This window comes from Corvus hawaiiensis, chromosome 8 (assembly GCF_020740725.1).
Source record: "Corvus hawaiiensis isolate bCorHaw1 chromosome 8, bCorHaw1.pri.cur, whole genome shotgun sequence".
Lineage (NCBI taxonomy): Eukaryota > Metazoa > Chordata > Aves > Passeriformes > Corvidae > Corvus > Corvus hawaiiensis.
Window position 1 is genome coordinate 12,798,515 of NC_063220.1, and position 14,585 is coordinate 12,813,099.

General features: G+C 43.5%; 2 protein-coding genes across 2 annotated transcripts; one reads left to right on the plus strand and one right to left on the minus strand.

The window, feature by feature from the left end:
* The first annotated feature begins 14 nt into the window (after window positions 1–14).
* Window positions 15–2,321, plus strand: ATP5MK (ATP synthase membrane subunit k). The gene is made up of 4 exons (XM_048311593.1): window positions 15–117; window positions 1,055–1,152; window positions 1,243–1,338; window positions 2,237–2,321. The coding sequence occupies exons 2-3, from the start codon at window positions 1,066–1,068 to the stop codon at window positions 1,333–1,335; spliced, it is 180 nt and encodes a 59-aa protein (XP_048167550.1). The 5' UTR covers window positions 15–117; window positions 1,055–1,065; the 3' UTR covers window positions 1,336–1,338; window positions 2,237–2,321.
* Window positions 2,322–3,387: 1,066 nt separating this feature from the next.
* Window positions 3,388–14,015, minus strand: TAF5 (TATA-box binding protein associated factor 5). The gene is made up of 11 exons (XM_048311592.1): window positions 13,498–14,015; window positions 12,001–12,241; window positions 10,987–11,302; window positions 10,159–10,322; window positions 9,567–9,702; window positions 8,941–9,061; window positions 8,213–8,342; window positions 7,017–7,181; window positions 5,928–6,105; window positions 5,604–5,781; window positions 3,388–5,320 (listed from the first exon to the last, which is right to left on the minus strand). The coding sequence occupies exons 1-11, from the start codon at window positions 14,012–14,014 to the stop codon at window positions 5,103–5,105; spliced, it is 2,364 nt and encodes a 787-aa protein (XP_048167549.1). The 5' UTR covers window position 14,015; the 3' UTR covers window positions 3,388–5,102.
* Window positions 14,016–14,585: the final 570 nt, after the last annotated feature.

The following is a 14,585-nucleotide window of genomic DNA, read 5'->3' on the forward strand; positions in this document are numbered from 1 at the left end:
GCGCCCCGGGGGCCGCAGCCAATCGGCGCGGGCGGAGGGCTGCGCGCGTCCGCGGCCGCCATCTTGTGGGAGGGCAGAGGCGAAGGGCAGAGCGCGGCGGGGACGGCGGCGGCCGAGGTACCGCGGGGTGGCTCGGGCGGGGTCGCGTCCCGGGCTGGAGTCGGGTCCTGGTTCTGCCGGGCGGGAGGGCGGCTCTCCGCGCCGCCGGGGCACCCGGGCACCGGCGACCTTCAGCCGCGGCGTCGCTCCCTCCGAGTCCCAGGCGCCGCCGCGTCCCTTCCCCGGCCTGGCCCGACGCGAGCGCGGGTCGCGGGTGCAACCGGGCAAGGGCACTGGGCTCCTCCGGAAACAGGACCCGTCTGGTGCCTTCCCGTCCTCGGAAGGGCGCCTCGGCTCTTGCCCAGGCTTTTGCATCCGTCAGGCGTGAGAAAAGATGGTCTTGGCTTTCCAAGTCCTTGCCAGTCGTGTGCGGCCAACGTTTAAGGGGTTGTTTCATTAAGACTTTTAGCTTTTGCATGGTCAGCCGAGCTAACGCTTACCTGGTTATACGCCAGAGGTAACGCTGCTGGATTGGGTTAGATAAGACATAGATGACAGAAGTTTGTTAGTGACTGCGGCACCGGCAGTGCAGTTTCGTGTGTCTGCTGCAGGGGCACCGGGGGCTGCAGCATCTGCTGGGTTGGGGAACTGTGTGGGGTGTGTGGTGCCCTTGGGGGGAGGCAGAAGATAAGCAAAAAATGTTTGTCCTAAACATAAAATCCTCTTCAGAAAAGTATGTCTCTAAACATTAGAAAACTCTTCTGCTTTTATTGTGCAAACAACCCTTTATTGGCTTATCTGCTCCTGTCACCTGTTTTGTACCTCAAGAGAGTACAAGAGTGCTCTGGATGCGCCTGCTCCTTATGTATATCCACTGCTTGTCAAAATGTCCTGAAAGCAGATTTAGGAGCAGACAATAGAATTATGAAGCTTAGTGTAGAGATTAGTTTGATTTTTCCTATTGATCCAGTCCAAGTGACTTTAAATTAATTAATCGTCCTGTACTGTTTGTTAGGACAAGTAGCCATGGCTGGCCACGACTCGGGATCTCAACACCAGTTCACTGGATTTCAGAAGTACTTCAATTCCTATACCATCATAGGCAGGAGGAATGTATGTATTATGTACATTGTTTTGTAGTCTCGTATAATGGCGTTTTCTGGGGCTTAGACTGAAACTAAATTTAATTTTTCTGTTTTCCAGTATGTAATAGCAACGTACACAGGTGTTGCACTCCTTGTCTTGTATTTCAAGTTTAGGCCTAAGAAGCAAACTCCTGCTGTGGAACATAAGTAAAAGGTAAGTGGCTGATGTTCCTCCAGGACCAAAATGCTTCAGTGCCAGCTCAGGAAGCAGTGACAAAGGCCAAGTTCCCAATAATACAGTGTAATAAGAGACAGAAACACAAACACATGGACTTCCTATTTACTGTTTTAAATCTCAAAGAAACTCTGTCATTGACTTATTTGGGGGCATTCTGAATGAAGTGGGTTATTAAAGGTAGTGCAGAAAGTATGGTATTGTATTCTTGTTCTTCTGGCATGATAAATGGAACTAGGGATGGGATGCAGGGAGGAAGAGAAAACAGGGAAGGAGGAACAGAAGGATGTTGCAGCAAGATATATTGTGCTTTGCCTACAAACATTAGTTGCCTCTGGTCTTCCCTTGTGCTGTAAAATAGGTGTAACTTGCTTTGTAGGTTATTGAAATAATGGAGTAGTACTTAAGGACTTATTTCTTGACTGTATTAGAATTCCAAGTAGAGATTAATGCAGTCTGTTCAAACCTTCATTTGAATAAAGGAGCACCATATGATGGAACTCTGTGTGTTGCACACCTGATTATTCAAGGCCCATGCAGAAGTGACTGGACTTGTATAGCAACAACCAAGTGTTAGAAAATTTTGTTGGAGTCACTCTCAAGTACAGAATTTTCACTGAAATGGCATTTTGACAAAACCTATGGGCTGTATAGGGGTATAAAACAGTAAGCTTTAGCATTGTTGTTGTGTGTAAAGGGGACATCAGTCACTTCTTCCTGAGTGTGCTGAAATCTGGCTGCTTGGACATCAGTCACTTCTTCCTGAGTGTGCTGAAATCTGGCTGCTTGTAGCTAAAATAGTTTGGGCTTGGGGCAGGGGGATGCTCAGTTACCACTGTGCAAGAATTGCTATGTTTGACCTTTCTTCTCTTGGCAGGTTGCTGGCATGTCTGAACCTCCAATCTGTGTCAATGTAATGCAAGCTTGATGACCTGTTGTGGCTAATAAAATATAAATAATTACTTGTCTTATTGGAAATACGTAATGATCCAAAAAAGCTTAAGTGTGGTACTTCTCTTTTTTCCTCCTCTGTCAAAAATAGTTGCTCATAGCAGAGATGGAGCATCTGATCTGTGTCATTACTATCTTAACTCTGCTGCTGTTGTAACACATCCTAAAGTGTTTTGAGCACCTGGCAGTAACCTAGGAAGGACCTCAGCTGCACGGCCATAACACTGCACAGGGCCTAGAGCTGATCCAAGCATCTCCACACCTCCATGTCACAGCTTGCATGGTTTGCAGCCACCTGGTTGCTCCCACTTTTTGCATTCCAAGCTAGTAGCTTACATGGAAACCATTACTTCTACTGCCTCAGTTGTCTGTATTTTGCACAGAACCTCTTTGGTTTTGATGGAAACCTCCCAAATTAGACTGACCCAGTTATGGTATTTGAGCTTTTTCTGTCGGTGGCTTCTCTTGCAGAGGGAAGAAGGAAAATGGCTCAGTCTGCTGCTATTAAAGTCCCATAACACTGCACATTCATGAACAGTACCCCAAGTAGTCCTGTGCTTACTTTTCCTGCCTCTTGCTCAAGGAAGTGCTCTACCACAGTTAGGTGTGTGCAGCCTCCTCTTTGCCCAACACTAAAATCTGTCTACCACATTTGCCACAGTGTCTTTCTACAGCTCAATTAACACTTGGTACCTGCCTTAGATGTCACAGTAGTGCTGATGTGGGAATGTGATGATACCACGCTTCTGCCAGCAGCAGGGGTCAAACTATGCTAAAGCTTGCAAATACCCTTCCCAAACTGAGGGCTGCAGGAGCTAGGAATGATTACTGGAAGAAATGGAAAAATTAATTGCAGGGTCTTGATGCTCTCTCTTTTTTTCTTAAAGCCATTTTAGTACATGCTGGGCCTCCTGAACAGATCTGGTCATCTTTCTCTCCTGATTGTTTGCATAGATGGCTTCACCTGTATTCAATTCCCCCACTGAAAAAATGGTGGCTGTAAGAGTGTAATAATGTCAGGAACTAGAACCTGTCACCTTTCTTTACAACAAGATGTACATGGAATGGCTCCTCATCAACTATTTCTGATTACTTTATTTCTCTTAGAGTTGTCACAGTTACAAACTGCTCTTGGTTCCATTGCAGCCATTAAGGGCAGTAAATGTCTTCTTGTAACATATAGACACAAATTATGTGGTTTTAGTATTTATTATATCAAAAGTATAAAACTGTACAAAATACAAAGGCAGAATGTGGCAGTGTTTTCTTTAAGCTGTCAAAAACTACTTAAATCTAACTGGTCATATTGAGAGCTAGGAAATTTTGTTGAGGTACCATTACACAAAAGAAAATCAAAACAATTTTTACCCTTTTTTCTTTGAAGAAAATGTCTAGGTGACCTTCCTAGTGAATTTTCCACTTTACTTTTATGTATAATGCCTGTAGTATACTTTAAGAGTTAGAGCAAGACAAGAGATGAAAGAGGAGGTAGTTCTCCATTTACTTGACCTTAGAAATTACAAGTCTTGTTTTTATTTTCACTAGAGAGCCAGTAGATTGTTCAAGTGTCCAAGTCCTTACTGTGAAGTAATGAGGAACACAAACCTGCATAAATTTCTCTGCATAAATTTTGTAAGAGATTAAGAACAAAAACCAACCCAAGCCCACACCCCACTGGACCTGGCCTTTGGTGGTGATGTTTTTGGTTCAAAAACACAGATGCTCTTCCCAGTGTTCTGCATGTTTTACTCTTCTTTAGAAATAAAACACAGCTTTATTGGTAGTCCAGGAGGACTCACTGGGTACAATGTTTTCGTGGAATTGTCACTCAAGAGACAAGCTGGCCTTTCAAAAGCAAACTGATCATGCACTTTTCCTTTCATGCTGCTATAATGTTTCAATTTCTTGGCTAGTTTTACTGGGTTTTTTTGTTAAACATTATGCAGAAAGGATACAGGTTTTTAATATTCTTTTACATCTAATACAAAGTAAAGGGTTCAAGTCCACTTTTTTAATAGTGACTATTTCAGTTGTGCCTCAGTTCCCCTTTTTATTTTCTCATACAATAAAGTATGAAAGTAAATAAAATTCACATTGCACTTCTGGTTGCTTATCACACTGACAGCACTGGCTACCTTTGAAAACAGTAACAAGATCTGTGTTTCTGACACCTTAAAAAAGCACATAAATTTGAAATCTTTTCAGGACTTAGAACTTGGCTGCATAAAAATCATGCATGGAGCTCCGCGGCAGTTCCCCACAAGCATCGGGCTGTCGGGCCCGCTCCGTCAATGCCCTGGTTGTTTCTGTGATCTCACCACACCTGCTGCCCAGCCCAGGCTGTAGTGAATCAAACTACATTCTTCTTTCCTGAAAATGGACAGTTTCCTTGTGTTTGAGACTGATGAAACATTTGCTAACCATAAATTAAGTGCTTTAAAAAAATCTGAGAACACATGTCAAGGCTGTTAACTTTTCACAAGTTTCAGCAGAGCTCAGTACCACCTCTGGGAAGAGATGGCTCATTTCATATGTACATATATCTATGTTATCAAAAGCACCACAAACAGTTCCTTCTTTTACAGCCACGATGTCTTGTCAATCTCCAGCATTTTCAAACTGCAGATAAATATGAAACAGCAGAACTGAGAAATGCTGCTTGCATTAATTACTTAGTTTCATTCTCCCTGCAACAGACTCGTGGGGTCCTTCTGTTCAAGATATTCCCCCTTGTCTCACATCCTGAGGTCACTACTGCAATGACTTGGCACAGTCAGTCTCAGCTTCCCGATCTACTGTGAGCTGTAGGCTCCCGCAGCCAGCAGCAGGTTCCTGCGTGTGAAATGGAGATGAACAACCGGGGTTGATTTGGTCATGTATGTGCCCAGTAGCAAGTCCTGTGAGTTCTCAGGCAAGTTTATGTGTCCAGTGGCTGTAGTAAAGTCATCAGTTTCTAAATCTTCAAATGCCTTCACAGCATCCCACAGACGAACTGTGTTATCCATTGAACCTAAAAAGAAAAAAACCCACAGTTTAAAGTAGTTTATTAATAAAATGGTACATAAAAAATGTTTCTGGGGAGCAAGTTAACAGAAATTAAAGCTCAGAAAGCAAAAGACTATAGCAAGCCTCATATAGCATACTGAATGCACACATAAAAGTTACCAGTCCTCGCTGCTTTTGCTAAGCAAGTGATTCTACTTTGTCTTTCTCAATTTAAGGAACTAATTATATCATTCCTCTTCAGAATTATGGAATACAATGGACACTTCAGTGTTCCTGGTGAATTTTACCTGATGCTAAAATCTCTCCATCTCTACTGAATCTGAGTGCATAGATAGTGTCAGTGTGCCCTTTCAATTCGCCAACCATCAAGCCATGTCCAATATCCCACAGCAGAACTCTTCCATCTGTTGCTCCAGTAGCCAGGAATCGCCCATTAGGAGAAAATGCCAATGAATGAATTGGTCCCTAAAACAGACATTGGGGGGGGGGGCAACAAAACAAAGTTAATTAAGTCTACTCATATTCAGTCAGTCAAGCTGTGTTCAAAGAACTGTTTAGAATCTCAGCACAGAAATAAAATCACTTTCACACTGTGAGTGATCTGCCTTTACCTTATGTCCAGTGAATATTCTTACACAATTCCCATTCAAAACATCCCAGAGCCGTATAGTCCTGTCTGCTGAGCCCGTAGCAATATAGTTGGAGTTGGGATGAAATCGGGTACACGTCACATCTGCAAGATGGCCAGCAAAGATCCGTAATGGCTGGTAGTGATCTGTTGCCCACAGACTGAAAAGAAAAGCTTTATTAATAAAAGAACTGTAAAGGAGTTCAGTCTCTGTACCTGTTGGAGCAGCTCTAGAGGAAGTCACAAAAGTGCTCAGAGGGCTGAAGCACCTCTGCAATGAGGAGAGGATGACAGAGTTCAGCCTGGAGAAGAGCTGGCTCTGCGGAGACCTTGTTGTGGCCTTTCAGTACTTAAAGTACTTAAGTACTTCAAACTTAATTAGAAGAAAGATGGGGAGACACTTTTTATCAGGGCCTATTGCAACAGGACATGGGATAATGATTTTAAACTCAAGGAAGGTAGATTTGGTCTAGATATAAGGAAGACATTTTTTACAATGAGGGTGATGAAACCCCTTGGTGACCCAGAGAGGTGGTAGATGCCCCATCCCTGGGTACATTCAAGGTCAGGTTGCATGGGGCTCTGAGCAGCCTGATCTAGTTGAAGATGTCCCTGCTCATTGCAGGGCTGTTGGACTAGATGGCCTTTAAAGGTCCCTTCCAACCCAAACTGCTCTATGATTCCATGATCTGTTGCACAACAAGAAAAAAAACAGTAATTGTGGACTGATCTCTTATGGGTCAGTTTATTGAATTATCAGGATGTTTTTGTAAAAAATATACTTTTCAGAATGGAGAAATAAAGAATATTCTGTCAATTTCTTCAACAATTAGAGGAGAATACTTCTAATCAGAGGGTCACATAGGAGGACATCATCCCTTTAGTCATGAGATAATATGTGTGTTGAAAAAATAGAAAAACTGCATTAAAACATTTGCTCAGTATTTTAATTGACATAAAATAAAATTTATTTTCCATAATAGAGTAGGCAAGAGTATATCAGCTAATGACTTTCAGCGTTGATCCACCACAAACTGATCCAGACAAGTGAAAAACACATCCAGTTTCTTACCGAGCCACTCTGTCGTGTCCCCCTGACACAAAGTAATAACCATAAGGAGAGAACTGTGTATCCCAAACTGGATAATTATGTCCTTTATATCCCACCAAACACGTGAATGTTTGGAGACTCCACAATCTCACAGTGCCATCCTCAGAACAGGACAACAGATAGTTCCTGTCACAGAAGAAATTATAGCATATCACATATCAAACTCACACAGGGGCTGTATAAACATTGCATAAACACTGTGAGATGTCCGTGACAGAACTGTCCCCTCAGCATGTTTAGCATGTCACTCATAAATCAGCATTTCAGTGGGGTAAGCAACAGTGACCAATTCAAACAGAACCCAGTCCTAGGCCCTTATGCAAAAAAAGAGATGATTTGACATTGATGATTAATTCTGATGGCACTTAATACTGAGGGGAACAAGGGAAAAAAAACCACACCACACAGGAGGTCTTTACTCAGGGATCCAGTTACATGAAAAAATGACTAGTAAACTGCTACACTATGTTATTTAAAAAAAAAAAAAATCTTCTAATACAATTCTGAACAAAATTTCATGATTCCCTGAAAAAGAATTCATATCATGCTCACGTTCTCAATTAATAATTATAGACTATATTTGTTCCACACAAAGTTTACTTCTCAGCTGTGTTTCTGTGGTGGCTGTTTCCTGACTAGAAACAAGCAAAAGCAAAACCTGAGACATCTAAACCTCTTTTCCACTGTCCAGACTCCCATCATTACATAAAGATTTTAAATCTCTTATTTGAAAGGTACTGTTCCATACATTCTGAAAATAAAGTCTCAATAGAATATGAGAAACCTGAAGGGCAATGATGTGCTACTGAATCTTTAAGTTTTGCAACACTCTAAGTTAAATCAATGCTGCAGTATTTTTCCTCTCTATATCTCAGTTAGTTAAAACCCAAATTAAACTACAGTTTGCAAAGCTGTAGTTTTGCCATCTAAATCCTAAATCTCCAAAACGGTGCTGGTATCCTCAGCTACAGTTGATTTCAGTAATAGCTGACAGAGATCAACATCCTGAGCTTTATGAGCATTTGCACAGTTTCTTACAGGCTGCATGAACAAGAATTGCTTTAACCAGGAAAAAGTTGCATTAAGAGTATGTTCTCATTCAGTAGCATGCAATTAAAACTGAAGACAAGCAAACTAGTTAGCTTGTAAATGTTTACCTATCAGGACTGAAGCTGGTGCCATAGACAGGTCCACTGTGACCATATAAAATCTTCAACTCACTTGCTGTTTTTTCATCCATGATCCTCTCCAAGACATCATCTGATTCTTTGTCAATGAGACTGAGGTCTGCAAGATTTCAAAGTTCATGTATCAGAATAACTGTCAGAAGTTCAAGATAAATGTCATCATGACATCATCTCAGTTAAATACCAAGATTAAGAAATGTTTGCACAGTATCCAGCTTCAACCAGAACACATTTTTAAACAAGCAGCAGAATTAAAGCAGGCTGGTTTCCATGAATTTGTGTAGGTGTTGAGCTTCTCAGAGTTCCAACCTTCTCAGAGTTCCCTTCTATCATTTCTCCCATGGTACCTCTAGTGTCTCCCCTAGATCACCTAACCCCAACTGTCTATTACACCTTGTAGTTACCACCCCGTTAAGCAGCAAGATGGGTAGTTCCACACTAGTTATGACTAGCTCCAAGCTCTGTGCACTGACCACCTCACAGCAGGTGTACATGACCAGATTTCTCATTCCTTTAAAACTGTTTCTAAGGGTAATATGTAAGATGTGATCATATATCTGTGCACATATTGTTTCTTCAAAGTGAAACATCTAACCACTGCAGCCAACTCTCCTGCCACAGGTATCTTTCCCTGTTCAGGCAGAACACAAATGTCACAAGTTATGCAGGCTCCTATTAGGTGTTACTGTCTTAATTACCTGCTGCTGTTTTTACACTACGTAGCTTTTTTGGAGTCACAGACCACACTCTGACAGTAGAGTCAGCAAAGCCTCCTACAATCATGCTGGAGTCATCTGTAATATCCACTGCAGTCAGACCCTACACACAGAATATCCAGTTATATTGTTTGCATCTCTAATGATATATTTCAAATATTACAAAATCCTAAGAGTATTAAAAAGGTAATTTGACTTAATTACAAAAATAGAATTATTCTAAGATAAACATAAACACACAGGAATTCTTGCCCCATTAAAAATAAAGCTTTATATGTGAATCACAGTCAGTAGTGACAAAGAGTATTGCTTTCCAGTATTCCAGTGCAAAATATCCTACTATGTTCTGTAGGATACACTTAGGGTCCCATAAAAAAAGCAAAAGAAGGAATTATGGCAAAATTCAAGCAAAACCAAGGAACATGGAAATTTCATAGTTTAAGGAGTCTTTGAAGAGAATTTTGAACATTTTGGAACATAAACTTTGCAATGCTTAACCCAAATACTCCGATTACCCTGGCCAACACTGTTATGTCTTTTTTCTTTAACAAGAGTGATGCTCATAATTTTGATTCCCTTTCCCCTATTACCCAAACCCTTTTACCAACCTGGTAAGCATTAAGGAATGTGTAGAAACAGATGGAGGGCAGGCACTCTGGTCCAAGACGCACTCGCCTTGCCGCTTCCTTCATATTCATTACTTTATCCAGCTTGTCAGAGTCTTTCAGTTCAGGCAGAGGAATTCTACACAAGAACCACATGTTTTTACAAAGCAAAAGCACCTTCCTTATTGTTAATCCAAACAAAGACAGTGAAACGGTCGCATGCAACCCCATACTTCAGTATTCAAATACAAAACAAGAATTAGAAAAAATGAAAGACTAAGACTGATGAGAAAGAGAGCCAGTAGCTTTCAGAATTTCAGACAGGTGGTGCAATAAGATAAATAATTGAGGGTGAACTGAAAAGATTAGTGGGTAACCAAGTAAAATTTCATCAAGGGAAATCTAGATTGACTTGAAGAGCAGTGACAGAGGGTTATATGCTATGGGTTCCATGACCTCCCTTACAAGTCTTATGGCTACAGCTGTGTACAGCCGAAATAGCCAAAATGCTAAAACTACCATGTCAACAGCAATGCAGATTTGGCATGACAAGACTGGATTTTAAAGACTTCTCTACACATCATTTCCTTGGTACCTGTTTTGGGGAGGAGCATTAGGGTCCTGTTTTTTACTTTTTGACCCTACATTATCTTTTTTAGGTTTTTTCTTCTTTGGCTTTCCTTCCTCATTTTCTCCTTCTTCATCTTCATCATCCAAAGGCACGTCAAACTCTGGTTCTTTAAGTAAGCCGAAAAAAACCTACAAGCGAATAAAAAAACCACACAAGACAAAACAGTAATTGCTGTTCTTACTGAAAACTAAATTTTTTAATGGTAACTTTTCAATGGGATAGTCCAAGAAAGAGAGTTGCCCCCTTAAAGCTGCTCTGTTTAATATTACAGCATATATTACTGCTTTGCCCATTAAAAATGTAGTACATGTTCTTCTGGTTTACCCAGCCAACTGATCTGGGCAACGATAAGTTCTCCCACCATCTCTTAGCCCTTCCTTAAAGCTGAATCCCCACCCTACCTTATTTATTTGTATAGTACTGTGGTACTACACACACACAGCTCTCCTAGTAACAACTGGTAGCAAGTCAAAATTACATCTGCTGCACAAAAGAAGCCAAATAGTCAGGTGTCCATTTTAAAATTCCAAAGTAATTAATGAGTTCGTTTAAGTTCAGTTCAGTGGGCTGAACACAAGGTCGTCTCTCAAAAGGGTTCAGCAGTTTTGTCCACCTGACAGCAATACATCTTGTTCTCTCTACTTCTGTCAACAACTGTTTGTACAGTTCTCTTCCTTTGTTCTGTTCATGCTGGTTTTTAAGACCTCAACTTACAATTGTCAGTCTATACTAAAGTATCTCCCTGAAAAACTAGGGAGATTTGTAAAAACTGCAACAATCTTTGTCTCCTACCTTTGCTTTATTAGCCTCTCGTTTTGCCTCCCCAGCCAAGCTTCCAACCATAGCATCTATCTGTTGTTTACTGCGAGGCATTCCATCAAAGATATCAATGTAAAGATGCTCCTGAACAATGTTCCAGATCTGATTGTTCTGCTTTTCCTGAAGATGCCTCTTCAAGAGTTGGTAAGAGTCACGGGAAATGCGCAGCACAAACTTGCTTGTTCGGAAATCCAGCATGGTCTCATTACCTTTCATATGTTCTTTTTTGGTTAAGCTCGACAATACACGCAGGTCATCCTGGTAATAGCACTCCTGATCCCCATGAAATCTATTGAAACAATTTAAGATACGATAAAAGGTTTAGTCACTCAACTTGTTATAAAATAGTTGTTGCAAGGGACATTTCAACTATTTATAGAAGCATTTTTGCTGACCCTTTGAAGGGAAACAAAGTTATCCTTTAGAATTGCAGTATTTCACAATTGGTCTGAATCCACAAAACAAATTAAATTCTATTTTCTTCTCAAGTGATAAACAAGTGAAACAAAGTAAGAGTACGGAAAATTATAGATTAGCCAGAAATTAATTTCTTTAAGCTTATTTGAAGAATTTCAATGTATATGCTATGATATCAGCAAATCTTATAGCATTCATTACTTTGGCATCTCAGTGCAAGCTTCCAGTGCTAAAAAATGACCCCACAATCTTTCCCTAAAGATTCAGAATCTCTTCATTGATACTTTTGCAGCAAAGAGCCCATCGGCACACCATTAATATGGTTCAAAATCTGCCAGTGCACAGTTCAGTAGTTTGCACATCTTTCTAACAGGAGATTGGAAAAGAATTTAAGAACAGTTACTACAACCCATTGCAGTGTTACTTCAGATTTCAAATCTCTTCAACTTTAGAGAAGAAAAATAATACATACCTATATATAAGTATATAAATCTATGCTACGATAGCTCACAGATTTAGCCAAAGTAGCAAACACAAAATAAGGCAAATGTACAAATGAAAATTAATTACCTTTCAAAAAAAGACTTTGCCTCACTCTCATGTTGATTGTAGACCAATTCCAAGTACATGTGCACAAAGAGAGGATAAAAGAGCTGAGACAATTCCGCCCGATGACAGTCCAGGGAACACTCGATGAAGTGTTTCAATCCACTGTAGTACTCCTCGTACAGCGTCGGGTCCCCTTGCTGGTTGTAGGCCGACAACACCGCGCTCACATCCGGCTGATCCTCCACAACCACGGCGCCTCCGACTGCAAAAGCACCAGCCAACAACAAGAGCTGCTCAGACAGTCTGGAAGAGCCAGCAAACAAACAGTGGCCACAACCCCCTGGTCAGGTGAGTAAAACACGTCCTGTGCGTGTTCAGCACCAAGTCTAAACAATACAGGTGAGAGTTGGTCCAGCAGCCAATTCTCCCAGCACCTCCAGCAGCTTTTTGGACTTTCTCTGCCAACAGCTGCTTGTAGGTAGGCACTTAGTGCCTAATTCAGACAGGATTTTAAGTGTAAAGGAAGAACCCAGTAACATCAAGAGAATTTTACTGATAGGGCTAGAAACTCTTAAACAAGGAGAAGAATGTAAGACACACCCACCATAATTATTTTGCTTCCAGTAAACAAGTAAGTTAAGTAGACTAAGTGAACAATTCACCAAGACCACCACACAACCATCACAGAGCAGGGACACTTAACACTCTGACAGTTCTGTTCTACACAGCAGTTGTTACACACTTCCATTGCTTTGTCTTTTATATAAAACAATCATATCTGGTGATGTCAGGAACAAGCTGACTTTATGCTGTACACTGACTGGAAGTAACACTAGCAGTTCTTGAAATTTCATTCTTCTGTAAAGCTGCCTCACAGAACACCTTGATTAACAACACTTAGAATTGAACTATCCAATGGACATCTCAAGTACTCAGAAACTAGACAAAGAAATGCAGAAAGCCTCATCTACAAATATCCCATGGCTATTTCACCAAAACGCAGCCTGTACATCAGACCTCTGTTCTCAAACCTGCGGCCAGACCCGGGACAATCCCCACTAACTACAATGGAAAGCGCCTATTCCTGCTACTCTGTTAGTTGTGATGGGACACAAAGACAAGCGGGAGCACTTTTTACTTCACAGTGCTCCCTGCAAATACGAGAGACACCCTGTCCTTGGTCCCTTGCTCCAGGATATCCAGCTTTCCTTCCTCAATTTCTCCTTCTTCATCTTCATCATCCAAAGGCACATCAAACTCTGCTTCTTTAAGTAAGCCGAAAAAAACCTACAAGCCAATATTGACTTGTATGGGGATTGTATGGGGAAATGGCACAGCCAAGGACCTCCCGGAAGACCGGGGTAGACTCTCGGTGGCACCGAGGACCTGACAACCAACCGACCCTTGTGGCCCAGCATCACGGAGAGCCCCCGAGGCTGCGAGCAGCACACGGGCTCCCCACTTCCCGGGGTTCCCGCCGAGAGGAGGGACCGACCCCGCAGTCCCCGCGGGTCTCACCTTTCCCCGGCGGCACGGCGGCAACTGCGGCCACCCCGGGGCTGGAAGTCGCGACAGTGGCGACGCTGCCTCCTATGGCGACGGCGGCAGCGCTAGTGCCCCGGCCGAGCAGTGCCTCGCCGGAGTCCGCGTCGCTGCCGGAGCCCCCCAGGAGCCCGGCGCTGGCAGGGCTGAGAGCGGCGGCACCCAGGTCATCGCCGAGCAGGCGGGCTTCGCGGCGTAGGATCTCCTCGGACTCCCGGAGGTTGCTGCGCCGCAGGAACTGCAGTACGGCCACAAGCGTCTGCCGGTCCAGCGCCGCCGGGGAGGCGGCCGGGCCCGGCGCCGCGGGTTTCGGGGGTGCTGCATCCCCACCTGCTCCCGCCGCCTCTCCCTCCGCGGCGGTGGCCGGGGCAGCGGCGGAAGCGGCGGCGGCGGCGGCGGCGGGAGGCACCGCGGGTGGCGGCGGCGGCGTCCCCGCCTCGGGGTCCGGCTGCGCCGCCGCCACCTCTGCCGGCTCCTCATGCAGCGCCGCCATCTTCGCCGCCTTCCATTCGCCGGCGGCGCACGGCCGCCGCTAAGCGCGGCCGCCCTTGCGACAGTGAGGGCAAAGGAAGGGCACTGCTGCCGCTGCCTCCACAGCCGCGCGCGGCTTCGTTTTGCGACGCTGGCGGAAGCGCTTTGTGGCAGCGCGGGAGCGGTGAGGGGCGGCGGTGCCGGGCCGGTGTGAGGGGGGAAGGGGTTGGGGGGCACTGCGGGGCTCATGGAGATCCTTGGAATAGACCAAGGATGGCCTTGGGACTATGTGCCAATTACCTTAATTACGGCTGGGCCTCTGAGTTGTCCAGGTATTTCTAATGCTGCTGCTTTTATTCGTGTCTGTTAAACAGAGATTACTTGTCGAAAGGCTGGAAGAGCTGGGGGTGTTCAGCCTGGATAAAAAAGGCTCCAGGGAGACCTTAGAACACCTTCCAGTGCCTAAAGGGGCTACAAGAGAGCTGGAGAGAGACTTTGGACAAGGGCATGTAGTGACAGGACAAGGGAGAATGGCTTTAAATTGTCAGAAAGCCAGTTTAGGTTAGATATTAGGAAGAAATTCTTTACTGTGA